The sequence below is a fragment of the Haliotis rubra genome, unplaced genomic scaffold (genome assembly GCF_003918875.1).
Source record: "Haliotis rubra isolate DU_JTF1 unplaced genomic scaffold, ASM391887v1 Scf150, whole genome shotgun sequence".
NCBI classification, from domain to species: Eukaryota; Metazoa; Mollusca; class Gastropoda; order Lepetellida; family Haliotidae; genus Haliotis; species Haliotis rubra.
Genome location: NW_025765448.1, coordinates 1244150 through 1272017, shown reverse-complemented (window position 1 = coordinate 1272017; position 27868 = coordinate 1244150). Strand labels below are relative to the sequence as shown.

General features: G+C 39.4%; 1 protein-coding gene across 1 annotated transcript in view; it reads right to left on the bottom strand.

The window, feature by feature from the left end:
- LOC124270265 (choline transporter-like protein 2) overlaps positions 1–25682 on the bottom strand; it is a 48929-nt gene extending 23247 nt beyond the window's left edge. The window contains exons 1-5 of the mRNA XM_046705301.1: positions 25307–25682; positions 12547–12703; positions 2066–2111; positions 1100–1173; positions 441–519 (exon numbers count right to left, since the gene is read on the bottom strand). Coding sequence (XP_046561257.1) covers positions 441–519; positions 1100–1173; positions 2066–2111; positions 12547–12703; positions 25307–25417 — 467 coding nt within the window. The 5' untranslated portion in view covers positions 25418–25682. The remainder of the gene's footprint in view (positions 1–440; positions 520–1099; positions 1174–2065; positions 2112–12546; positions 12704–25306) is intronic.
- Positions 25683–27868: the final 2186 nt, after the last annotated feature.

Below are 27868 nucleotides of genomic sequence, written 5' to 3'. Positions count from 1 at the left end.
ATCCCGTATGGGGCTCAACGTAGCAAAAGTTCTAGAATCTGTACTTTACTGAGAAAGTGTAATCCCAAATATAACATATTTGACCACTTTCTAAATGACATTGTGCATTCATATGTGTACCAGGGTTGTACATTACAATGACAATACCGATTATTCGTAATGGATGGTCACGCGTGAACGTCAGATTTGGCTCAGGAAGCTAATGACTGGTTGAATTATCAACACAAAAGTACGTATAATTATGTGTATTGGGTTAGATAAGAACCCTGCAATGCCAACTGATCCTATCCAAGTTAATCACCATCAGGTAACTGTTATCATCGTGCGAAACTGAAGGACCTTGTCGTAACTGTTGTAAATAATGTCGGGGATCTTTCGATTAAAATGGCGGCAATCATTAACGACAATGAAACAGTTTCTGTCTATTTTCAAAAACTTACTTCTGGTTCCCAAATCCACACGTTTCGCCGTTTGAGTTTTGCGGGTAGAGTAATGCATTGGGGTTGCCAAGTGCATATGCTGTAAAATGTAAAAAACACCAATATCACTGCTTATTCACAAGTTAGCATTTCTTGAGAGGCTGTCACAACAGGAACGTTTTTTCGACAGCAAATGAAAGCGTCAATTTTCAAGATGTAAGTGTTTGTAAGGGATTAAGTCCGTGAATATCCAGGTAAATATTGGTTAATATTAACATATTATTACATAATAGTTTAAATATCTGAGCAATGTTCATACCCCTCAAAATGGCTTCTGAGAGTCCAGTGTAGTCGAAAAATATTCGATCCCGGGTAATTACCCGAATGATGTATTGGTACTTATGTTATTTTATCAATTAGTGTCGTAGCACATCATAGTTATCTGAAATTACATTGTTTCTAAAATATTCAATTATAATTCATAAAGTCTTTACTTTCGTGCACAAATCAATCTAATGTATATGCAAGTATTTTGGCTATGAGGCCTCTACACAAATACTTACGTTGTACTTAAATTTTAGGGAGGTCATGCTTCTCAATACAAATCATCATCACCCCCTAGCCATAAATCATGAAGGGTCCTTAAACGTGTCTTGTGTTGTTGTTTGACGTATGCTTACCGAAATAGGCAACGACGACCAGTCCGATGACGAAGATAAAGAAGACAAGGCAGCAGATGATGTCTGTACACGATCTGGGGACATCATACATACGTTATAGTTTCGGTACAACATACTCAAAAAAGGTTCTGTGGCTCACCTTACTAAAACATAATTCCTACAGTGATGATTTATGGTACATAAGGAAAACAGCAGACATATATTGTCTATGGCCCTTTAAATATAGAAAAGACAATATCTATCACGCGTCCAAATACGTTTACAAAATTAATTTTGGAAGGACATAAGTGGCGAAAGACATTATTTGTGTAGAAAATGGTGATATTCGTAGCATGAAGTGGGTAAGGACATGTTTACTCTTTCAGCGAACACCTGGTGTCATCACTGATTTCCAGTGATCCATTTATATAATTTTCAGAGCTATGTTTCCAAACAGAATTTGTTTCTAGGCTTTCATTTGTACTGACGTTCTATATGACGCATTATGGGGGTAGGGGGTAGCTTAGTGGTTAAAGCGTTCGTTCGTCACGCCAAAGACCAGGGTTCGATTCCGAACGTGGGTACAATGTGTGAAACCCATTTCTTGTGTCCCCCGCCGTGATATTGTTGGAATATTGCTAAAAGCGACGTAAAATTAAACTCACTCACTCATTTCTTGTCGTAATGTTTCGTTTCATTACTAAAAATTAAAAATTACCAAAATAGCTCATTATAGCTTGGGGGTATTCTTTCACCGCTTCATCCATGGCAGATATAAACAGTGATATAACTGACAACAAATACACTATTATTGGCCACAGAGATATAACCGTATAACGAGACGCTCTGGCACATGGTGGACGTGGTACAAATACTGTTGATGGCAGACACTTGGCCTTACCAAGTGAACTGGGAATCGAACCCGGTCTTCGCAGTGACGAGATAACGTTTTTACTACTTAAAACTCCCAAATGGAGTGCAACCTACCTGTTTTTGATGGGACCTTTTTTTGAAGGGTCATATTCGTCCTTGTCTGCAAAAAAGAGACAATGATATAAGACTGAAAATAGTATTCAAGTTTTGGTGAGTAGCGTGGTTGTCTTGGCTTTGACAGACCAAACATAATTATGGAAATAGCGAAAACGTCCAATATAACCATACCACGGTTCTAAAACGACCATCCCCCTTATCCGTCTTACTGATCTTGCTGACTGGCTTGCTTTTTTGTGTGTTTTGCGGCTTTCTGGAAATAAACAAGCTTGGATCCGTCAATCCGGTGACTGACAGCAGGAGCATCTTTCTAGGATACGATGATATTGATCAAGCACGTCAGCAACCAAGACTACCCGATTCCATCACTTGCCTTAAGGACAAGCATGGGTCCCTGAAGACCAGTTCTAACCCGGATCATGATGGAGCAAGCATAGGATGCTGAAGACCAGTTCTAACCCGGATCATGATGGAGCAAGCATAGGATGCTGAAGACCAGTTCTAACCCGGATCATGATGGAGCAAGCATAGGATGCTGAAGACCAATGCCAGCGCGAATCTTCACAGGGTGGAGACCAAAATGGGTTGTAAAAGATCAGCTCTAACCCAAGTCGTCGCCATGGGAAAACGCGAATGGGTTGTTGAAGACCAGATTCTAATCCGTATCTTAATTGTGGATAGAAGCTTTGGTTGCTAAAGCCTAGTTCTAATCCAGATCTTCACAGGGAGGGGGTAAGCACAGGTTGGTGAAGACTGTTCTATCTTGGATCTTCACAGGCTGGGGACAAGCGCAGGTTACGGAAGACCAGCTCTATCTCGGATCTTCACAGCGCGGGGACGATCATGGTTTGTTAAAAACCAGATCAATCCCTTTTCTTCACAGGGTGGGGACAGGCACAGATTGTTGAAGATCAGTTCTATCCCGGATCGTCACGAGGGAAACAAGAGTGTATGAGTCCCATATCGCTATTGTAACTCTACCCGTCTTACACGGATGCTAGTATCGATCTGGTTGAATGTATTCTGACAAAGGTCGGAAACAACCGAACACGGCGTGTACAAATCAATGGAAGCAATACATAATTGAGTTTGGTTTGAACGACACTGTTCAAGCCATCAAGACAGTAATTCGTTTTCGATTGTGTTGGTATTGTAAATATCACATGAGTTCGAATTCTCTGATTAATTGGTAATCAAAACCAGTATGAGAGTTTGTTTCCATCACTGTCCATTGTCGTACTTTTGAGGCCTAAGAGAAACTTCAAGGCACTGTCTTTCAAAATGTGTTAAAAGAAAAACACATATTGTGCATCAAAGTAGCTAGAAACAATCACTTTATTCGTGGGTCCTGTATCTGCCTGGCAACAAAGGAGTAACTAGCCTTTAAAACAGATCGACATGATTCAACTATTTTGTGGCTTCACACAAAAAGTTTCTTTCGGGGGCCAAACCTTTCGTGGCAAAAGGTAATCTTTTCTCTTGTCTCCGAAGCAGCAAACGACAGAAGAAAACACGTTGTGTTATTTTACCCAAATGTATTTCATACAGTTTCTATACCTTTAATCTATAATTTATGCGTGTGAATGCATTATCTAAAGTAGAACACTATAACCCCATTCTAAACCAAGTTAAAATTGTCAGTCATACCGTTCGAGCGATAGATCCCACTGGCTGTCATCTGTGTGGTGTGTACGACTCTGAATGCAGATTTTCTATTAGCAACCCTCTTTATAGGCAATACATCAAAGCTGTGTAAACAAAAGCTGTAAAACAACACTGACTGGCATTTATAGATGTAGGCGGACTAATTAAGGGCAATTAAGCTTCTGTAAGCCAGGATTAGGAGAATTAACGCTACTCCAGTCAGATTAATTCCAGTTAATTCCAGTGTTGTTTTTAGTAGTAGACACGCCAACACATCTAAAGTAACGCTTACAATGAAAGTGGGGAAAGGTGTGACAGCCAGGTCGTGGCAGTAATTCTTTGTGTAACTAATGGGATAGAGGATGACAGTTAAATTAAGCAGCTGCTTATAATAATATACTTTCATCTTATATGTTGTAATCAAAACTGGAAAAAAAGATGTTTATCAATTGCAAGCATGTGCACGTGGCATAACCAGTGTCAGTTTCAATTAAAATTAAATTAAATTAAATTAAATTAAATTAAATTAAGTTAAGTTCAGTTCAGTTCAGTTCAGTTCAGTTCAGTTCAGTTCAGTTCAGTTCAGTTCAGTTCAGTTCAGTTCAGTTCAATTCAGTTCAATTCAGTTCAGTTAACCTAACCTTAAGTTTTACAACTTATCGGCGGTTACATGAAGCATAACTTGATACGGCTTTGAATCCCACTGACGCCACGTGGTAGACTATTACAGATACATTGAACTGATTGTAGTTAATTTCCCAGATGTTACTTTATTATAGACAAACTTTATGGATAAAAATTTCTTTTATTTCGTGAGAGCCACGTTTCGATACAGATTCTTGTACCGTTGTCGAGCAGGATGCGAAACCACTCGCGAAAAAAGAAGTTGTTATCCATAAAGTTTGTCAACATTGTACTTCCCATTTTCTTAAATGCTCATCGAAGAAGTTAACAGATGTTACTTGTCCAGATTACATTCCACGAGAGGCAGAGATAGTATAAGACATCTTCACCAATATCCAACAAGAATAAAATCAACTTCGCTGATTTCCCCAATGAATGCTAACTTTATCAGAGGGTTTACGTTTTGCTAAAAACAAACAAACTAATTTGCCAGTATGTTCTCATGCAGAAATATCAACTGATGTTTTTACATATAATAGATTAATAGACATAATGTTTGTAGTTCGAAATCAGTTAATACAACTGCATACAACTGTCGTGTTTATATTACGTCTTGTATGTTGCATGAAACCTACGATCAATACTGAAATACAGGGGCGGTGTGGTAGCCTAGTGGTTAAAGTGTTCGCTCGTCACACCGAGGACCTGGGTTCTATTCCGAACATGGGTACTATGTGTGAAGCCCATTTCTGGTGTTCCCCGCCGTGATATTGCTTGAATATTGCTTAAAGCGGCGTAAAACCATACTCACTCACTAAGATACACCAACCCACCCGCAGCCCAACAACCCATCCGAAAACATAGAGGTGGAGTGGTAATGTTTGCAATAGTTTTGCAATGGCCACGCGAACTCATTCGTGACCAACTCGTGTTATTCCGACACTAGCCGAATAGGTTCTTCGAGCCTACGGAAAGGGGCGAGTGGTGACGATTAGCACTAACTCTGGTCGCCGGGATGGTAACGTTTTGACAAAATACATTGTAGTCGACTGAATAATGTTGCATGGACAGCGTAAACTTCAACTTAACGTTCCGACAGTGTGCCGCAATGTGGTTCGTATCGATGACATTCTATAATGACGAACATATGTAGCAATATAAGTGCTATCGGGAGGGCTGGTCATTGGGGCCTGTATTGTGCAAATCAAGGCCTGACCCTCAGGTCCTCAGTAATACAACCCATGCCTATCTATTTCTGGTACCTGTTGTTTATTTGATCCCTTCAGTTCACTCAGTAATCTGTGTAACAGTCCCTGAACCACATCATTTTCCTATTCGCCCTGGCCTATCGCTAATGCTATACATAGGGTGGTGAGGTAGCCTAGTGGTTAAAGCGTTCGCTCGTCACGCCGAAGGCCTGGGTTCGATTCCGAACATGAGTACAATGTGTGAAGCCCATTTCTGGTGTCCCCCGCCGTGATATTGCTGGAATATTGCTTAAAGCGGCGTAAAACTAACTCTAATGCTATAGCATGAAGCAAAGTTAGTTATTCCGGTCCCACCAAGGCACCTTTTTAACGAAGAGTTATTTGTTTCTATCAAATTATATGTTTTCATAGACTTTAGTCTAGTTCTGCAGTTTCGGCCGTGGAGACAGGATCATAAATAAACAGGATCATAAGTAATACAGAATTTTGATAATTCAGACCATTCCTTTTTAACTCGCCCGGAAAAACGAATCATTTGTGTAAGGAGTTATACCCCTTTGATTGTAAATAGGCGTTTCCATCCTGGTTCCCGGGCCTCTCCTTAGTTCCTATAGAGCTCTATATAAACTAATGGGAGGCCCGGGAACCAGGATGAGGCGTTTCCAACAGTATTCACCCGGAAGACGGGGTACCGGACAAACGGGTCCAGATTAAGGAGGTTTCGGTGTAGAGTGGACGCAAGATCCAGCGACTAATTATATATATAACGACACGGGAATCTGAAGCTGTGTCTATATCCACAGAGGGACGTTTGACAGTGAAACGATACAATCTCAGAATTTAAGATTCCTTGGCTACCAGGGTCAGGCTTAAAGCTTATCACAGTGTAAGATAGAGACAGTACCTTGCGGAACATCCGTGTAGGTATACGAGGACCTATCAGATGACATCTTAGAGGTCGCAGTGTTGTTCAAGTCGGGTGTGGCGTGTTTGGAATACTACTCCAAACGTCGTGAAACAATACCCCCAAACTCGTTAATTGTAACTCCATGGCTCTTTGCTCAACCTAGAGATCGAGATTTTGTAACGGCGAACCGGCGCCACATTCCTGTCTCTTTTGCCACTCAAAGTCTCTTTTGCCACTCAAAGTCGTTGTCGCCAGATTGTCGTATTATCACCATACCGATATAACAGCATGTCTGTTGGGGGAGATAAAGGTGTAGTAAATGGGGTTAGGATTATAAGTGTTTACTATGATAGGCCTAACATACTTCGGCACCCTCACTGGTTAAAATCGATGGTTCTTCCCGGGGTCGATTCCCTATATGGGTACAGTAGGTGAAGCTTTTTGGTTTTGCAAACGCGAGGATCCGGGTTAGAATTGGTCCATTCACAATCTTCTACAACGAGACAAATTGATCCTCTAAGATGGGTTTCACCAATAATGACTGATCAAGATATACCCGTGAAGGTCCGGGTTAGAATTGGTCTATACAGTAACCCATACTTGTCGTAAGAGGCGACTAACGGGATCGGGTGGTCAGGCTCGCTGACTTGGTTGACACATGTCATCGTATCCCAATTGCGTAAATTGATGCTCATGCTGTTGACCACTTGATTGTCTGCTACAGAATTGATTATTTACAATATAGCAACAAATTTTAACGTCTGTTCTACTATAACTGCGCTACGTTCCCAGAAATTGAATATGTACAAGGCAATGACAGTGCTCCTTTTGTGAAATTGAAACATATGCGGATTCAAATGTACAGCATCAAAAACGTGTATTCCAAAAGGCATATTGAGACATAAATTAAATACTATTCCCCTAATACTAAAATTACAGTCACATACAATGACGAAGGGTCAGTTATTTTTGGCCAGTACTGTACATTTGTTGAACAGATGATTATACAGGGTAATCATTCTTCGACCTCGCCAAGTCCACCAATAGTGAACTAAGATAACATTTCAAGTACATGATAAACCTCACGGCAAGACTGGAACGACTATGATACTCCTGTTCTGAAAATGTCTCTATGCTCCTTCATAGTTTATGTAGATGATGTAATACCTGTTTGTTTTTTCTGTCAAATATTTCCATTTCAGAGACTCCACGTTAGTCTAGGACAAAGCCAGCTTTCGCGACAAGGAAGTATCACCAAGAACTGAACACAAAGCACAGATGTCTCCACTGTGAAACCCCGAATTGTACAGGATCCCCAGTGCCCCCACAAGACCTCCGACCAACGCTTAGTCTCTGAATACCAGTATATATAATTTTGATGGTAACATTTGAAGTGAAACGGAGTCCCAATGAGATGGGAGAATCAGAACCTGAAGAAATCTACACTTGCTTTATTTACAGCTTTAGCATTGCAGGAGGGCTAGGCAGTAGGGAAAATCATGTGGCTCAGGGACTGTGAGACTAAGGATCCCCCCTTGTTCCGCTTCAGAGAGTTAGTTGTATTGGGATCTATTCAGGTGTCGCTGTTAAGGAAGTTACTGTAGCGTGTACACTGCACCCTGACCCAGAAATTCCTGACACCCGTGTGAATAACACACTCCATCGTTGTAGTGAACACTGAATTCCTTCTTCCAAGAATGCCATTTACACAGCAATATTACACATACAGTGAAGCATGTATATCTAACGACTGAAAAAACGTACCCACCTCGTGAAATCAAAAGAGGGCTTTCTTCCTCTACATAACATGGGTCATGCTTGGCTAATTTTTGGATTTAGAAATTGGAAAACACTGATGTAGTGAGTGAGTGAGTTTAGCTTTACGCCGCACTCAGCGATATGCCAGCTATATGGCGGCGGTCTGTAGATAATCGAGTCTGGATGTGTCGACCACTAGGATACCAAACATACTATGTGCCTGAGTATTGTTTTACGCCGCTTTCAACACATTTAATTTCATCAAGGCACAAAAAGGGCTTCATACATTGTACCATGAAGGGGAGTCGAACCCGTGTCTTCTGCATGACGGGCAGACATGTAGCCACTGGTTACCAAATTTCCCTGTCACCAAGTTTAGTGAGTGAGTTTAGTTAGCACTCAGCAATACTCCAGCTATATGGCGTCGGTCTGTAAATAATCGAGTCTGGACCAGACAATCCAGTGATCACACCATGAACATCGATCTGCGCAATTGGGAACCGATGACATGTGTAAACCAAGTCAGTGAGCCTGACCACCCGATCCCGTTAGTTGCCTCTCACGACAAGCATGGGTTACTGAAGATCAACTCATCGTATCCCTATGGCGTAGACTGATGCTGTTGATCACTGGATTGTCTGGTCCAGATCATTTACAGACCGGTATCATATCGCTGTAATATTTCTGCGCAGCGTTACATAACAAACAGAGCCATTCTTGCCTGTATAACCCCTCTATGTCAAGTAGGACTGGGTATGCATGATATCGCAAAACGAAATGGAAGTGTAATTCTTTTAAACACGACATACATCCAGTTTCACTCCACTCAATCTCACCCATTCTGAATCACTATTAATCCGTCCCTTCAATGACAGCGTTTCTCAACTCTCCACATCATCTACGCCTGACTCAGCACTAAAATACGTGGTACTAAAACCGCTTTAAACACAGCCTGTTTATGTATATTTACACCGCCTATTGGTGAATGTATTATAAGTACATCACCCGAACATTATAAGAATGAACAAGTCTCTGATATCATGGGTTAGTCATACATGTAAGCACCCGACCTCATCACGATCAACCAAAGGTTGGGCACACGGAAGCCCTTCTAGATAACAGGTAAGTTTATATCGTGACTCGTCAGACGCACTAGGCTAATAATAGGCCCTGAGATGTGTGTATACTTTCTTACTGACTAAACAGGGCGTGTTTGTGTTGGAATTCTATTCGTATTGAGTTACACAGAACGTTGTAAAACACCATTGAGTGTTCGCGAGGCAGTGACTATGTTCTCAAATAGACATGATGACTTCGGTGTTGAGACTACAGGTGCATCTACTATCTCATGTCACGCAAATCAAATGAACAAATGAGAGAGTCTCACGTTTATTCATATTGAGCTACGCCGATTTCTTTTCGTGAGTGAGTTTAGTTTTACGCCACACTCTGCAATATTCCAGCTATATGGGGGTGTCTGTAAATAATCGAATCTGGAATAGACAATCCAGTGATCAACATCGATCTGCTCAATTTGGACACGATGACGTGTGTCATCGAGCCTGACCACCCGATCCCGTTAGTCGCCTCTTATGACAAGCATGGGTTACTGAAGACCAATTCTAACCCAGATCTTCACGGGTTCTTGGGTTAAAGTGACTTCACTAAATTCATCATTGGACTACTTCATGACTTTGATTAAACTATCGTGACTGTAAGACGGCGTGCGTGACTTGATGTTGGCGTGACATGTATATATGCATGGACATATGTAGAACTGGTCTTCAGGAACATATTTCTTGTCGACTGACGGGATCGTGTGGTCAAGCTTGCTGACTTGGTAGACACGTGTCATCGTATCCAAATTATCGATGCTCATATTGCCAATCACTGGATTGTCTGGTTCAGACTCGATTATTTATAGATCGCAGTCATGTAGCTGGACTATTGCTGAGTTTGACGTTAAGCAAAAGACAAAAAAACAATGTATATAGGCTTGATTGCTATAGTCAGTGCTGTAAACAAACAATGTATATAGGCTTGATTGCTATAGTCAGTGCTGTAAACAAACAATACGCCGTGTTTACATTGTCACATCATCTGTATGTATGCAGACATTAAGACACCGCTATACTCAACTACCTAATGCACAAGTCACTACTGTTATACTTCAGCCGGACCAAGGATGTACAGGGACAAGAGGACGAAACCCTTCATGGCTTACTGGAAAATTTAAAAAAAACTGGTTCGAAATTATTACACAAACTCGAATGAATGACAGCTAGTCTTTTCTTATCTTATCGGAGGTTTGGGGATTCCTGCATGACTAAAGACATATGTTTCGCTGAAACGAGTGACAAACTTAAAGGAAGATCTATCAATGACTATATCCGTGACACAATATGAATTGTTAGTAAATATCTGTACTGATTTTAACATCATTTTCCATTAAATCATCTTATGTCAAACAAAGACGTGCTCGCCTAAGAATACGCTTCATTAACATTTCTAAAATCAGCCTTTAGCCACCTTTGAGTTTTGCCTATTCTTTAAGTGGTGTTTGTAAGTTTTTACATAAAAACATCTAATTCGTATTCTGAAAAACGAGGATTTACCGAAATCACATCAATATACTAATCCAACATCTCACCAGAAATAGGTTTCAAACAATGTACCGATGGAATAAAACCCGGACTCGGCGAATGGATAACCTTAATCTTTACCACTAGGCTTTCCAAGCGCCTCGTGTGATCCTGACAGAATTGGTTTACATTATCATGACTTTTGATCGTACGGGTATGAACACATAGGTTCCGACTGGAGGCTATTACACTAGAAAGAATGACGTAATTGGTCACGTCTTCCAGCCCTTGGTTACCGATCGATGGCTTCCTTTTAATCTCTAGATCAGACCCAACGACCCTCGGGGTATTAGAGGTTTGGCTGTTCATGTACAGCTGAGCTCCTTTAGGAAGATCAACGTGTAAACATTAGCATGTCTGTATCTGTCGGACATTGTGTCATTACGCCCGGGGCTCTACAAGACCGAGGTCAGGTAATATGTTATCAAGCCAGCGTATGATCTTTACTGAAGACAGGTGTTATCGCGGACCATCGCTGACCAATAGAGGCGTTCCCTTAAACGTTATCGATAGATAGTTCTGATTCATGTCTGTTCACTTCAACACTTGAATGACGTCAATCGACCATTGCGGTATCTTGTTTCAATTGCACTCGTACGAAAACCACCTGTTGCGGCAATTACATATAGTGGTTTAAAAATATACACGCTTGTTAGTCACCTGTTTACGGCTCTAGATTAGATCCGTGAGGCGTTGTAACACTAGGTGTCGCATGTGCGATAGCAACACGCAATTCAGTGAGCTTGAGTTGAGTGAATTTAGTTTTAGCAATATTCCAGCAACATCACGACGGGGGACACCAGAAATGGGCTTCACTCATTGTGCCCATATGGGGAATCGAAACCGGGTTTTCGGTATGACGAGCGAACGCTTTAACCACTAGGCTACCCCACCGCCCCCAACTCAGTGAGACACTCGTTTAGTTAAAATACTAATATCATGCATTGAATGTAAATGTTTATTCTTAAACTGGATTGATTGAGTGAGTGTAATTGTATCGTCAACATTATGTCAGTTACGTAACTGCGTGTCACCCTCAAATGTAAGGAAACAGACCCTTAAGCTCATTCATGTATCATATGGATTATACCCATGGAGGCTTTGTTAACTAAACGAAATCAGGTTAATCTGAGGTTCTAACCAACTACCAGCGGATCCTGTCACAGCTAAGGGAGACAACTCTGCACACTTTGCCGTGATTCTCTCTGAATCCAGGAATGAATTTGTTATCTCAATTGACACTGATATCGGGTATCGTACCTCATTCAGAATCGATGTTTAAATATACACTTGTAACAACAAGGTAACCCTAAGGCTGAAAATGTATAATTTTTGATGGAAAGAAACATCACCATTTTAACCAAAGATGAGCCCCGTTGAGATGACACCGTTGAAAATCTAGACTTGCTTCATTTAGGGCTGCACCATTACAGTGAGGGCGGGATGGAGTCGAAAATAGTGTTTATTCAGGGACTGTGAGACAGGCTATAGCCTAGGGAACAATAGGTACTGTCCGGAACACATACCCTCTGAACTCTGGTGTCCGGTGTCAGTGACCGTGAATTTGCTGTCCAGAGCCTGGAGCCTGGAGCCCGGGGCTAGAAGATCTATGCCCAGAAACTGGAGCCCGTAACCGTTTTCGATAGCTCACTAAAGACTGAGGGTAACCAAGCCCACATGTATAAATTCAGTTACCTTTGCGTTTGCCTTTTGCCTTCTTGGGGCTTTCCTCTACCATGTAATCATTCTGTTTGCCTTTCCCTCCGCCCCGCCCCTTAGGACCGTCGTCGTGGTAGTATGCTGCGTTGTCGTGACCACCCCTTCCTCGACGGTCGTCGTAGTCGTCGTAATCCTGGAAGTGTAGAACAGTTCTTGATACTGAATATGCCAATTGTTGTTTTTATAAGAAACGATAGTTCACGCATAATTCATTCATAAACTGCGTAAAAGTAGGTATACCGAGTTTGTGTTTTTTTAACATCTTTGAAAAATGAAATGATTATTAAATTCCATTGTCTGTTTCACCATCACTTCTTCCCGCAACAGCAAAACGCTAACACTGGCTGCATAGTTTTGTACCCATGATGATCCGAGTTAGAAATGGTCTTCAATACCCATGCTTGTCCTAAGAGGCGAGTAACGGGATTGGGAGGTCATGGTCGCTGGCACATGTCACCGTATCCCAATTGCGCAGATCGATGCTCATGCTGTTGATTACTGGATTATTTACAGACCACCGCCATATGGCTGGAATATTGCTAAAAGCGGCGTAAACCCATACTCACTCACTCTTGCATAGCCCATTCAAAGTTCCTGATAATTCAGGAGTCCCAGCCTGAGGAATGATATCGGGATCTTATGAGACGTTGTGAAGAACAGTTATTATAGGTAGGACGTATAACTGAGCAAAGAATTTCAGACATTGATTATAAACTGTAACGTACATGCTGTTTGCATGAGCATTGTTTAACTGTCTTCAACTGTATCTGTAGTATTTTTCACAGACCACGAAACAAATACACGTATATATCTATACAGCCCATGTAAGTCTACAATAGTGCAGGTCCCTGGGCTTCTTTTCATTACATTATATTACGATACTTTAATAACTGGGTTTCTTCTGTAAACCATGTTTATTTCATGTTTGTCTACATCCCGTGGGACCGAAAGTGATAACTATTTACAACTGTCTACACATTCTCTGTACGTAGAGGAAGCCCTGTAAAACGTTGTTCATATGAATTGGTTCTCTTGAACAGTTCCGGTATAACGAAGTTTGGATATACCGAAATGAATGCGCTCGTTACATCCGAAGATATTTTACCTTGCATATAACCAACGTTTGATAATTCCATGACGTCATTGAGAATCATGACGGGGTGATATAAATATGTAGCCACATCAGGAAAACAAACACAGGCCTCATTGAATATTATTGCACCAGTTTGCTGCCTGGATGACGTGTGGTGTGTAAATCACACAGTAACAAATACTCTCAAGTGTGTTGGCAAGTACCCAGGTATAAGATAACATGTCTAGTGTGGACACTATATTCATTATCACAGGCGTGTTAGAACTATGTTACGCTCCCATAAGGGTCCGACCATTTTATATCCTGGTCACTGAGGTGGGGTTTGGTGCAAGACTGTGCGTTAGAGATATTATACATTTCGAGTTTAGTTTTCTTTTCGACTTAAATATACCAGAGGCCGGGACAAACTGTCAGTTCGTTATAAGCGTTGTTCGTCTAAAACGTAGTATACTGTACATATACCTGTCATTACTTAGGTTTATTTTATTTAAAATCCCAGACAATTGTCTTAAAATAGAAGTGAAACTTGAGAAGGCTGTGATTTGAAATCAGTAGTGTATTATATTGATACTATTGATCTTCGTAGATTGTTTTAGCCAGTCACCTTAATAGATTGTATTCATACTATTTACAGAAATAATTCAAGGTAATGGTATACCAGTCACGCCTACACAAGCAAATAAATCAGTTGATACCCGCTATGTTGTGAAGTTACCTATCTTTCTGTGTGATGACTCTAAGTACAAGTACACTACAATGTCAACAATATCCCTGGTTCCTATAGTAACGTATATGTTTGTCTGATGACTCTAAGTACAAGTACACTACAATGTCAACAATATCCCTGGTTCCTATAGTAACGTATATGTTTGTGTGATGACTCTAAGTACAAGTACACTACAATGTCAACAATATCCCTGGTTCCTATAGTAACGTATATGTTTGTGTCATGACTGTAAGTACAAGTACACTACAATGTCAAACAATATCCCTGGTTCCTATAGTAACGTATATGTTTGTGTCATGACTGTAAGTACAAGTACACTACAATGTCAAACAATATCCCTGGTTCCTATAGTAACGTATATGTTTGTGTCATGACTCTAAGAACAAGTACACTACAATGTCAACAATATCCCTGGTTCCTATAGTAACGTATATGTTTGTGTGATGACTCTAAGTACAAGTACACTACAATGTCAACAATATCCCTGGTTCCTATAGTAACGTATATGTTTGTGTGATGACTCTAAGTACAAGGACACTACAATGTCAACAATATCCCTGGTTCCTATAGTAACGTATATGTTTGTGTGTCATGACTCTAAGTACAAGTACACTACAATGTCAACAATATCCCTGGTTCCTATAGTAACGTATATGTTTGTGTCATGACTGTAAGTACAAGTACACTACAGTGTCAACAATATCCCTGGTTCCTATAGTAACGTATATGTTTGTGTCATGACTGTAAGTACAAGTACACTACAGTGTCAACAATATCCCTGGTTCCTATAGTAACGTATATGTTTGTGTCATGACTCTAAGTACAAGTACACTACAATGTCAACAATATCCCTGGTTCCTATAGTAACGTATATGTTTGTGTCATGACTCTAAGTACAAGTACACTACAATGTCAACAATATCCCTGGTTCCTATAGTAACGTATATGTTTGTGTCATGACTCTAAGTACAAGTACACTACAATGTCAACAATATCCCTGGTTCCTATAGTAACGTATATGTTTGTGTCATGACTCTAAGTACAAGTACACTACAATGTCAACAATATCCCTGGTTCCTATAGTAACGTATATGTTTGTGCGATGACTCTAAGTACAAGTACACTACAATGTCAACAATATCCCTGGTTCCTATAGTAACGTATATGTTTGTGTGATGACTCTAAGTACAAGTACACTACAATGTCAACAATATCCCTGGTTCCTATAGTAACGTATATGTTTGTGTGATGACTCTAAGTACAAGTACACTACAATGTCAACAATATCCCTGGTTCCTATAGTAACGTATATGTTTGTGTCATGACTGTAAGTACAAGTACACTACAATGTCAAACAATATCCCTGGTTCCTATAGTAACGTATATGTTTGTGTCATGACTGTAAGTACAAGTACACTACAATGTCAACAATATCCCTGGTTCCTATAGTAACGTATATGTTTGTCTGATGACTCTAAGTACAAGTACACTACAATGTCAACAATATCCCTGGTTCCTATAGTAACGTATATGTTTGTGTCATGACTCTAAGTACAAGTACACTACAGTGTCAACAATATCCCTGGTTCCTATAGTAACGTATATGTTTGTGCGATGACTCTAAGTACAAGTACACTACAGTGTCAACAATATCCCTGGTTCCTATAGTAACGTATATGTTTGTGCGATGACTCTAAGTACAAGTACACTACAATGTCAAACAATATCCCTGGTTCCTATAGTAACGTATATGTTTGTGTGATGATAAGTACAAGTACAAAGTACACTACAATGTCAACAATATCCCTGGTTCCTATAGTAACGTATATGTTTGTGCGATGACTCTAAGTACAAGTACACTACAATGTCAAACAATATCCCTGGTTCCTATAGTAACGTATATGTTTGTGCGATGACTCTAAGTACAAGTACACTACAATGTCAACAATATCCCTGGTTCCTATAGTAACGTATATGTTTGTGCGATGACTCTAAGTACAAGTACACTACAATGTCAACAATATCAAGGGTTCCTATAGTAACGTATATGTTTGTGTCATGACTCTAAGTACAAGTACACTACAATGTCAAACAATATCCCTGGTTCCTATAGTAACGTATATGTTTGTGTGATGACTCTAAGTACAAGTACACTACAATGTCAACAATATCCCTGGTTCCTATTGTAACGTATATGTTTGTGCGATGACTCTAAGTACAAGTACACTACAATGTCAACAATATCCCTGGTTCCTATTGTAACGTATATGTTTGTGTCATGACTCTAAGAACAAGTACACTACAATGTCAACAATATCCCTGGTTCCTATAGTAACGTATATGTTTGTGTGATGACTGTAAGTACAAGTACACTACAGTGTCAACAATATCCCTGGTTCCTATAGTAACGTATATGTTTGTGTCATGACTCTAAGAACAAGTACACTACAATGTCAACAATATCCCTGGTTCCTATAGTAACGTATATGTTTGTGTGATGACTCTAAGAACAAGTACACTACAATGTCAACAATATCAAGGGTTCCTATAGTAACGTATATGTTTGTGTCATGACTCTAAGTACAAGTACACTACAATGTCAACAATATCCCTGGTTCCTATAGTAACGTATATGTTTGTGCGATGACTCTAAGTACAAGTACACTACAATGTCAACAATATCAAGGGTTCCTATAGTAACGTATATGTTTGTGTGATGACTCTAAGTACAAGTACACTACAATGTCAACAATATCCCTGGTTCCTATAGTAACGTATATGTTTGTGTCATGACTCTAAGAACAAGTACACTACAATGTCAACAATATCAAGGGTTCCTATTGTAACGTATATGTTTGTGTGATGACTCTAAGTACAAGTACACTACAATGTCAACAATATCCCTGGTTCCTATAGTAACGTATATGTTTGTGTCATGACTGTAAGTACAAGTACACTACAGTGTCAACAATATCCCTGGTTCCTATAGTAACGTATATGTTTGTCTGATGACTCTAAGTACAAGTACACTACAATGTCAACAATATCCCTGGTTCCTATAGTAACGTATATGTTTGTGTCATGACTCTAAGTACAAGTACACTACAATGTCAAACAATATCCCTGGTTCCTATAGTAACGTATATGTTTGTGTCATGACTGTAAGTACAAGTACACTACAATGTCAACAATATCCCTGGTTCCTATAGTAACGTATATGTTTGTGTGTGATGACTCTAAGTACAAGTACACTACAATGTCAACAATATCCCTGGTTCCTATAGTAACGTATATGTTTGTGTGATGACTCTAAGAACAAGTACACTACAATGTCAACAATATCCCTGGTTCCTATAGTAACGTATATGTTTGTGTCATGACTCTAAGTACAAGTACACTACAATGTCAACAATATCCCTGGTTCCTATAGTAACGTATATGTTTGTGTGATGACTCTAAGTACAAGTACACTACAGTGTCAACAATATCCCTGGTTCCTATAGTAACGTATATGTTTGTGTCATGACTCTAAGTACAAGTACACTACAATGTCAACAATATCCCTGGTTCCTATAGTAACGTATATGTTTGTGTCATGACTCTAAGTACAAGTACACTACAATGTCAACAATATCCCTGGTTCCTATAGTAACGTATATGTTTGTGTCATGACTGTAAGTACAAGTACACTACAATGTCAACAATATCAAGGGTTCCTATAGTAACGTATATGTTTGTGCGATGACTCTAAGTACAAGTACACTACAATGTCAACAATATCCCTGGTTCCTATAGTAACGTATATGTTTGTGTGTGATGACTCTAAGTACAAGTACACTACAGTGTCAACAATATCCCTGGTTCCTATAGTAACGTATATGTTTGTGTGATGACTCTAAGTACAAGTACACTACAATGTCAACAATATCCCTGGTTCCTATAGTAACGTATATGTTTGTGTGATGACTCTAAGTACAAGTACACTACAATGTCAACAATATCCCTGGTTCCTATAGTAACGTATATGTTTGTGTCATGACTGTAAGTACAAGTACACTACAATGTCAACAATATCAAGGGTTCCTATAGTAACGTATATGTTTGTGCGATGACTCTAAGTACAAGTACACTACAATGTCAACAATATCCCTGGTTCCTATAGTAACGTATATGTTTGTGTCATGACTCTAAGAACAAGTACACTACAATGTCAACAATATCCCTGGTTCCTATAGTAACGTATATGTTTGTGTGATGACTCTAAGTACAAGTACACTACAATGTCAACAATATCCCTGGTTCCTATAGTAACGTATATGTTTGTGTCATGACTCTAAGAACAAGTACACTACAATGTCAACAATATCCCTGGTTCCTATAGTAACGTATATGTTTGTGTGATGACTCTAAGTACAAGTACACTACAATGTCAACAATATCCCTGGTTCCTATAGTAACGTATATGTTTGTGTCATGACTCTAAGAACAAGTACACTACAATGTCAACAATATCCCTGGTTCCTATAGTAACGTATATGTTTGTCTGATGACTCTAAGTACAAGTACACTACAATGTCAACAATATCCCTGGTTCCTATAGTAACGTATATGTTTGTGCGATGACTCTAAGAACAAGTACACTACAGTGTCAACAATATCCCTGGTTCCTATAGTAACGTATATGTTTGTGTGATGACTCTAAGTACAAGTACACTACAATGTCAACAATATCCCTGGTTCCTATAGTAACGTATATGTTTGTGTCATGACTCTAAGTACAAGTACACTACAGTGTCAACAATATCCCTGGTTCCTATAGTAACGTATATGTTTGTGCGATGACTCTAAGTACAAGTACACTACAGTGTCAACAATATCCCGGGTTCCTATAGTAACGTATATGTTTGTGTCATGACTGTAAGTACAAGTACACTACAATGTCAAACAATATCCCTGGTTCCTATAGTAACGTATATGTTTGTGCGATGACTCTAAGTACAAGTACACTACAATGTCAACAATATCCCTGGTTCCTATAGTAACGTATATGTTTGTGTGATGACTGTAAGTACAAGTACACTACAATGTCAACAATATCAAGGGTTCCTATAGTAACGTATATGTTTGTGCGATGACTCTAAGTACAAGTACACTACAATGTCAACAATATCCCTGGTTCCTATAGTAACGTATATGTTTGTGTCATGACTCTAAGTACAAGTACACTACAGTGTCAACAATATCCCTGGTTCCTATAGTAACGTATATGTTTGTGTGATGACTCTAAGTACAAGTACACTACAGTGTCAACAATATCCCTGGTTCCTATAGTAACGTATATGTTTGTGTCATGACTCTAAGTACAAGCACACTACAATGTCAACAATATCCCGGGTTCCTATAGTAACGTATATGTTTGTGTCATGACTGTAAGTACAAGTACACTACAATGTCAAACAATATCCCTGGTTCCTATAGTAACGTATATGTTTGTGTCATGACTGTAAGTACAAGTACACTACAATGTCAACAATATCCCTGGTTCCTATAGTAACGTATATGTTTGTGTGATGACTCTAAGTACAAGTACACTACAATGTCAACAATATCCCTGGTTCCTATAGTAACGTATATGTTTGTGTGATGACTCTAAGAACAAGTACACTACAATGTCAACAATATCCCTGGTTCCTATAGTAACGTATATGTTTGTGTCATGACTCTAAGTACAAGTACACTACAATGTCAACAATATCCCTGGTTCCTATAGTAACGTATATGTTTGTGTGATGACTCTAAGTACAAGTACACTACAGTGTCAACAATATCCCTGGTTCCTATAGTAACGTATATGTTTGTGTCATGACTCTAAGTACAAGTACACTACAATGTCAACAATATCCCTGGTTCCTATAGTAACGTATATGTTTGTGTGATGACTCTAAGTACAAGTACACTACAATGTCAACAATATCCCTGGTTCCTATAGTAACGTATATGTTTGTGTCATGACTCTAAGTACAAGTACACTACAATGTCAACAATATCCCTGGTTCCTATAGTAACGTATATGTTTGTGTCATGACTCTAAGTACAAGTACACTACAATGTCAACAATATCCCTGGTTCCTATAGTAACGTATATGTTTGTGTCATGACTGTAAGTACAAGTACACTACAATGTCAACAATATCAAGGGTTCCTATAGTAACGTATATGTTTGTGCGATGACTCTAAGTACAAGTACACTACAATGTCAACAATATCCCTGGTTCCTATAGTAACGTATATGTTTGTGTCATGACTCTAAGTACACGTACACTACAGTGTCAACAATATCCCTGGTTCCTATAGTAACGTATATGTTTGTGTGATGACTCTAAGTGCAAGTACACTACAATGTCAACAATATCCCTGGTTCCTATAGTAACGTATATGTTTGTGTGATGACTCTAAGTACAAGTACACTACAATGTCAACAATATCCCTGGTTCCTATAGTAACGTATATGTTTGTGTCATGACTCTAAGTACAAGTACACTACAATGTCAACAATATCAAGGGTTCCTATAGTAACGTATATGTTTGTGTGATGACTCTAAGTACAAGTACACTACAATGTCAACAATATCCCTGGTTCCTATAGTAACGTATATGTTTGTGTGATGACTCTAAGTACAAGTACACTACAATGTCAACAATATCCCTGGTTCCTATAGTAACGTATATGTTTGTGTCATGACTCTAAGAACAAGTACACTACAATGTCAACAATATCCCTGGTTCCTATAGTAACGTATATGTTTGTGTGATGACTCTAAGTACAAGTACACTACAATGTCAACAATATCCCTGGTTCCTATAGTAACGTATATGTTTGTGTCATGACTCTAAGAACAAGTACACTACAATGTCAACAATATCCCTGGTTCCTATAGTAACGTATATGTTTGTCTGATGACTCTAAGTACAAGTACACTACAATGTCAACAATATCCCTGGTTCCTATAGTAACGTATATGTTTGTGCGATGACTCTAAGAACAAGTACACTACAGTGTCAACAATATCCCTGGTTCCTATAGTAACGTATATGTTTGTGTGATGACTCTAAGTACAAGTACACTACAATGTCAACAATATCCCTGGTTCCTATAGTAACGTATATGTTTGTGTCATGACTCTAAGTACAAGTACACTACAGTGTCAACAATATCCCTGGTTCCTATAGTAACGTATATGTTTGTGTCATGACTCTAAGTACAAGTACACTACAGTGTCAACAATATCCCTGGTTCCTATAGTAACGTATATGTTTGTGTGATGACTCTAAGTACAAGTACACTACAGTGTCAACAATATCCCGGGTTCCTATAGTAACGTATATGTTTGTGTCATGACTGTAAGTACAAGTACACTACAATGTCAAACAATATCCCTGGTTCCTATAGTAACGTATATGTTTGTGCGATGACTCTAAGTACAAGTACACTACAATGTCAACAATATCCCTGGTTCCTATAGTAACGTATATGTTTGTGTGATGACTGTAAGTACAAGTACACTACAATGTCAACAATATCAAGGGTTCCTATAGTAACGTATATGTTTGTGCGATGACTCTAAGTACAAGTACACTACAATGTCAACAATATCCCTGGTTCCTATAGTAACGTATATGTTTGTGCGATGACTCTAAGAACAAGTACACTACAATGTCAACAATATCCCTGGTTCCTATAGTAACGTATATGTTTGTGTCATGACTCTAAGAACAAGTACACTACAATGTCAACAATATCCCTGGTTCCTATAGTAACGTATATGTTTGTGTGATGACTCTAAGTACAAGTACACTACAGTGTCAACAATATCCCTGGTTCCTATAGTAACGTATATGTTTGTGTCATGACTCTAAGTACAAGTACACTACAATGTCAACAATATCCCGGGTTCCTATAGTAACGTATATGTTTGTGTGATGACTCTAAGTACAAGTACACTACAATGTCAACAATATCCCTGGTTCCTATAGTAACGTATATGTTTGTGCGATGACTCTAAGAACAAGTACACTACAATGTCAACAATATCAAGGGTTCCTATAGTAACGTATATGTTTGTGTGATGACTGTAAGTACAAGTACACTACAATGTCAACAATATCCCTGGTTCCTATAGTAACGTATATGTTTGTGTCATGACTCTAAGTACAAGTACACTACAGTGTCAACAATATCCCTGGTTCCTATAGTAACGTATATGTTTGTGTGATGACTCTAAGTACAAGTACACTACAATGTCAACAATATCCCTGGTTCCTATAGTAACGTATATGTTTGTGTCATGACTCTAAGTACAAGTACACTACAATGTCAACAATATCCCTGGTTCCTATAGTAACGTATATGTTTGTGTGATGACTCTAAGTACAAGTACACTACAATGTCAACAATATCCCGGGTTCCTATAGTAACGTATATGTTTGTGCGATGACTCTAAGTACAAGTACACTACAATGTCAACAATATCCCTGGTTCCTATAGTAACGTATATGTTTGTGTGATGACTCTAAGTACAAGTACACTACAATGTCAACAATATCCCTGGTTCCTATTGTAACGTATATGTTTGTGTCATGACTGTAAGTACAAGTACACTACAATGTCAAACAATGTTACTAGGCTCATGTAGTACATATATTTCGGAGTAATATACTAAACAACATTAGAAACGCACCACCCATATAATACGAAATATCCCGGTCAGAATGAAATGTACCCGTGGTATCTCAGCATCGTCAGTGCCTTTTAGTGTGATGCGTTTCTAATGTTGTTCAGTAGCTCTATGTACAATTACACCACAACGTCACGATACGTATCACTGATACACAACATGTTACGTCATCACGACAGGTATATAATTAAACAACAGGTACATCATAAACGTACTCTCAGTGGATGACCCAGTTTCTCACTGATACATGTTTAGTAAATTTTAAACAAATCACGATTATGTTGAAAACATATTGCGCAGGTAATCAATACAGGTAATCAATACAGAGTGTGCTTCGAACGTGACCTTAAGAACATATGTAATGACACTGGGAAACATGACACAAATCGCAATCTACCTGGAGCGACACCTTTAAGCAGTGTTTAAGTAATATGCAACATGCATACAGACCAAACAATGACAAAAAAGTAGATGGGCCCATAAGGAAAGATTTATATGTGCCCAGTGTGGACTTAGCACAAAATACAAAATAGTTGAAAATATACATCCTGCTTACAGACGAAAACTCTCTCAATATAATACGACCAAGCGCTCGGAAAACATCGGAAGGAAATATTAATTTGTACCGTCATATTGTTCAAAAAACTGCTGCACCTATATATAGATAGGTGACATCCGTAGTGCGTGAACAGGCATGTTGATATGGTCCATGGCTTGACTGACCACGCTGATATTGATTAATGATTATCATTGATTTTTATGTGGACATGTTCAAAGTTAACATAAACTTGTGTAATATTCCCAATAGTGACGTTACGTCTGTGACGAGGTGCGGAACGTGGTGTCTGTGAGGGATAACAACATGGCGTCTGCGTGAGAATTAAGTGGATGTATAAAATCACCAACAAACTAGGATGTGTTTATATGAGGTCAATAAATATGTCATGTCTCTGTGCAAAAACTACAAAATATTCAGAACTTTATGGGGGGTTTTATGTGAGGTTTTTACACAGCGTTCAATAAACACAGAGTTTACGCGCAAAATTTACGATATGTTTAGAATATTATCACTTATACTCTGGAATATGTTGTTTCTCGGTGGTCAGCGCACACTCTATAGTTCCTGTAAATTCTACAATACAATAATTTTCACCTTGTAATGTGTCCTGAACGTGCAAAACATGGATGGATTTTTTTCGTTTATTCGTAACGTTCTATAAACACTATAGCTGACAAACACTTTCACAAGGAGACGTGCTATAATATTTTGTCCATTAACACATCGGCATGTGCTTATACACAACGTTCAATAACACACAGTATTTACGTGTAAACATACAGCTGACAATCATCTCCACTATGAGACATAGTATATTGTACAGTATAGTATGTTGTCAATCTTTCTTTCAAAGCAGGTAAGCGGTACATTTAGATCAGAAATATCACATCCTTTTATCATACAGTTATGACAACGAGGAAGTGACAAGTAAGCACAGGTTTTTTAATCGAAAATTATAATAAAGTTTAGAAATGAAATAAATCTCAAATAACCCTATTTGTTATCTCAATATGGAATATGTTACTTTTATCTTTTCCGACGACATGACACAAAAATTATTCCATGCTGACAAGCACCAATTCAATAGTGATCTTTTATAACAAGGTGGTCCTATATGATAATTTACATCCGGGTGTGAAGATGTCGGACCTTCGTAGACATGACACGGTATTTAAGTAAGTAAATAAGTAAATATAAACACACTATTTATAATAAATATGATTAAATGAGAGAGAGAGAGAGAGAGAGAGAGAGAGAGAGAGAGAGAGAGAGAGAGAGAGAGAGAGAGAGACAGACAGACAGACAGACAGAGAGAGAGAGAGCGAGAGAGAGAGAGAGAGAGAGAGACAGACAGACAGACAGAGAGAGAGACAGAGACAGAGACAGAGACAGAGAGAGACCCTGCCATCCCTTTGTGTGTCCACCAGCGTTTTCCATTGCGTCAATCAGGACAGGTGTGTGTTCATTCATTGTCAAATGGACGTCGCTTTACCTAGAGAACCCAATGTACTATGTACTATGAAAACATACGTAATACACGCTCAATCATAATTCTAAATGTACCATACCAACACAACGCTCGATTTAAACCATTCAAACAATAACAAAATGTCTGCTCTTACCGGTCGTCTGCTCATTTCGTATCCCTGGTCGCGGTTATAGCGGCTGTGACCTCTATCCGGGTAGTCACCACGGTATCTGCTTCGATCATATTGATCGTAACCCCTTGACATGCCTGAGTATAATTACTGGTACACGTAAATAGGTTCTCTTCCGGGTACAATCGCAGGTATTGTGGCCCGTTGCTGGGCCGTGATGAATGACCGGGTACGTACAGGAAAATCGATATGACTTATTCCTGACTAAAGCACAGGTACCGCCTTTCCGGAGGTCCTTAAATCCAGCTATATACTAGTACGCCTCGGTATCTCCCTTTTTAAAATAGTCGATAACGAAATGTTTTAGTAGACGTGACACGTGATTATCTGATATCTTACATACATAAAATGGTACAGCTGGCTTCTCGAGGGAGCAATCAGTATTTTCAGCAAATCATAAATCTTGGGAATATTTTTGTCGTTGCACATATTTTATAAATAATCGATTTCTCTTTCTTGTCAGAATTAATGACATATTTGCACCCCTTTAATCAAGCATGCTTCTTGTGCTTGTTGAATGAGTTTGTGTTTAGTGAAAATTACTGGTCCCATTAAACCAGGCCAAACGCTATCAGTTACAAACGGACACGTCGAGTCCTGTACAATATACCTGATTAAAAACAATACCTTTCCGTAAAAAGTCTGTGAGTTTTGATAGCCACGGTAAATAGTGTCGCATTGTCAACTGACCTAGATACGATATGAATGCACATTGGAGAGAGATCGGGTATGATACGCCTCGATGGTTCGTTAATTGACGCAGGAAGTTCAGTGGAGTTGAATATCTATACAACAAAAGGGGCAGGGTTATTATCAATATTCCCATGAGCATTTAACCGTATACCACAAATGATATGATATATTGGATAGGTGATCGTTTGATTTAAACTGTTAATATTAATCAATTGTGGGTGGATCTAGAAAAGTGAGTGAGTGAGTATGGTTTTACGCCGCTTTTAGCAATATTCCAGCAATATGACACCAGTAATGGGCTTCACACTTTGTACCCATGTGGAGAATCGAACCCGGGTCTTCGGCGTGACGAGCGAACGCTTTAACCACTAAGATACGCACCGCCCCGGATCTAGAAAAGAAGACGGCTGGTGTGTGTATATGTGTGCGCGTGCGTGCGCGTGCGCGTTTGCGTCTTTTAGGTAGGCGGTGTAGTTGCATTGGGGTGTCAGCCTGTATCAGTAAAACTTGAACGTTAAAAATAGCTAGGCAAGTCTAGATTCAAATGTTAAGATTCTAAAAGGTTTCATTCTGGAAAACTATTTCAGAGATAGAGTAGGTTTCTCGACCCCTCACAGCATCTCTAACATCCCGTACTGTATTCAACTGCTTGGTATCTATTTGGCAGGATAAAGGTTCGTACTTTTCACCTTCCCACAAAGTGTAGATTAATACCTTTTCTTGTGTATTCATACAACTACAAACTGTGCAGCGTTCACGCCCTGTTGTGCTTTCCCAGAACGCTGGGTTGCTTTCTCAAATGTGCTTTGTCTACAATCTCACTCCTTAATCTGGTGTCGTACTCCTTAATCTGGTGTCGTATATCACCAGCGTTGCGCTCCGACAACCCATTGAGGGCGAGTGCGCTGACACAGTTTGCCCGAGTGGGTACAGTACTGATCAAAGGTAAGTTGTCAATGGTTTGGTGGATGAGTCAACTTAGGGCAGAGACTATAAAATAAGATTTATGGGGTCTCTGTTTAGGGTAGGAGTTTTAAGGCTCCTATGGGTAATGTGATTGAATGCTGAGATTACAAGATCTGCGGAACGGAATGTAAAGCCAATGAGCGAGTGAATATGTTTTTTCGCCGCTTTGTTCAACAACATCACGGCAGGGGACACCAGAAATTGGCTTCACACATTGTACCCACGTGTGGAATCGAACCCGGGTCTTCAGTGTGATGAGCAGCGTAAAACCATACTTACTCACTCCAATGAAAGGATCGTGGAATCTTCCATGAAGTGTTAATGGACAGTATTGGGGCAATATTTTCAGGATCTCAAAAGTCGTGTACAATGTGTCTGTATATATGTTTGTTGTTTCACGCCGTACCCGGCAGTTGTTCAAGCTATGAGACAGCGATCTGTAAATAACCGAGTCTGGACCAGACAATCCAATGATTGACATACCGAGCATCGATCTACGCAATTGGAATACGATGACATGTGTCAACCAAGCAAGCGAGCCTGACCACCCGATCCCGTTAGTCGCCTCTTCCAACAAGCATGGGTTACTGAAGATCAATTCTAATCCAGATCTTCACAATTCCCAGTACATGTACTTAACATTTTCTTCTCATAGAGTGCATAGAGAGGTCGATTACGATGCGATATTTCATAAACTACAAGCCCATCCCATTCGTCTTATACATCCTATTCAGCTCGTGCACGTGACGATGACGAAGAGAGGTGCACCAGTAGCCGGGGACATATTTGTGGCGGCGATCGGTAACAAGACATCCGAGATACTGTCTCCGTCATTATGAGGGTGGTAGCCCCTGCTCCCCCAAAATA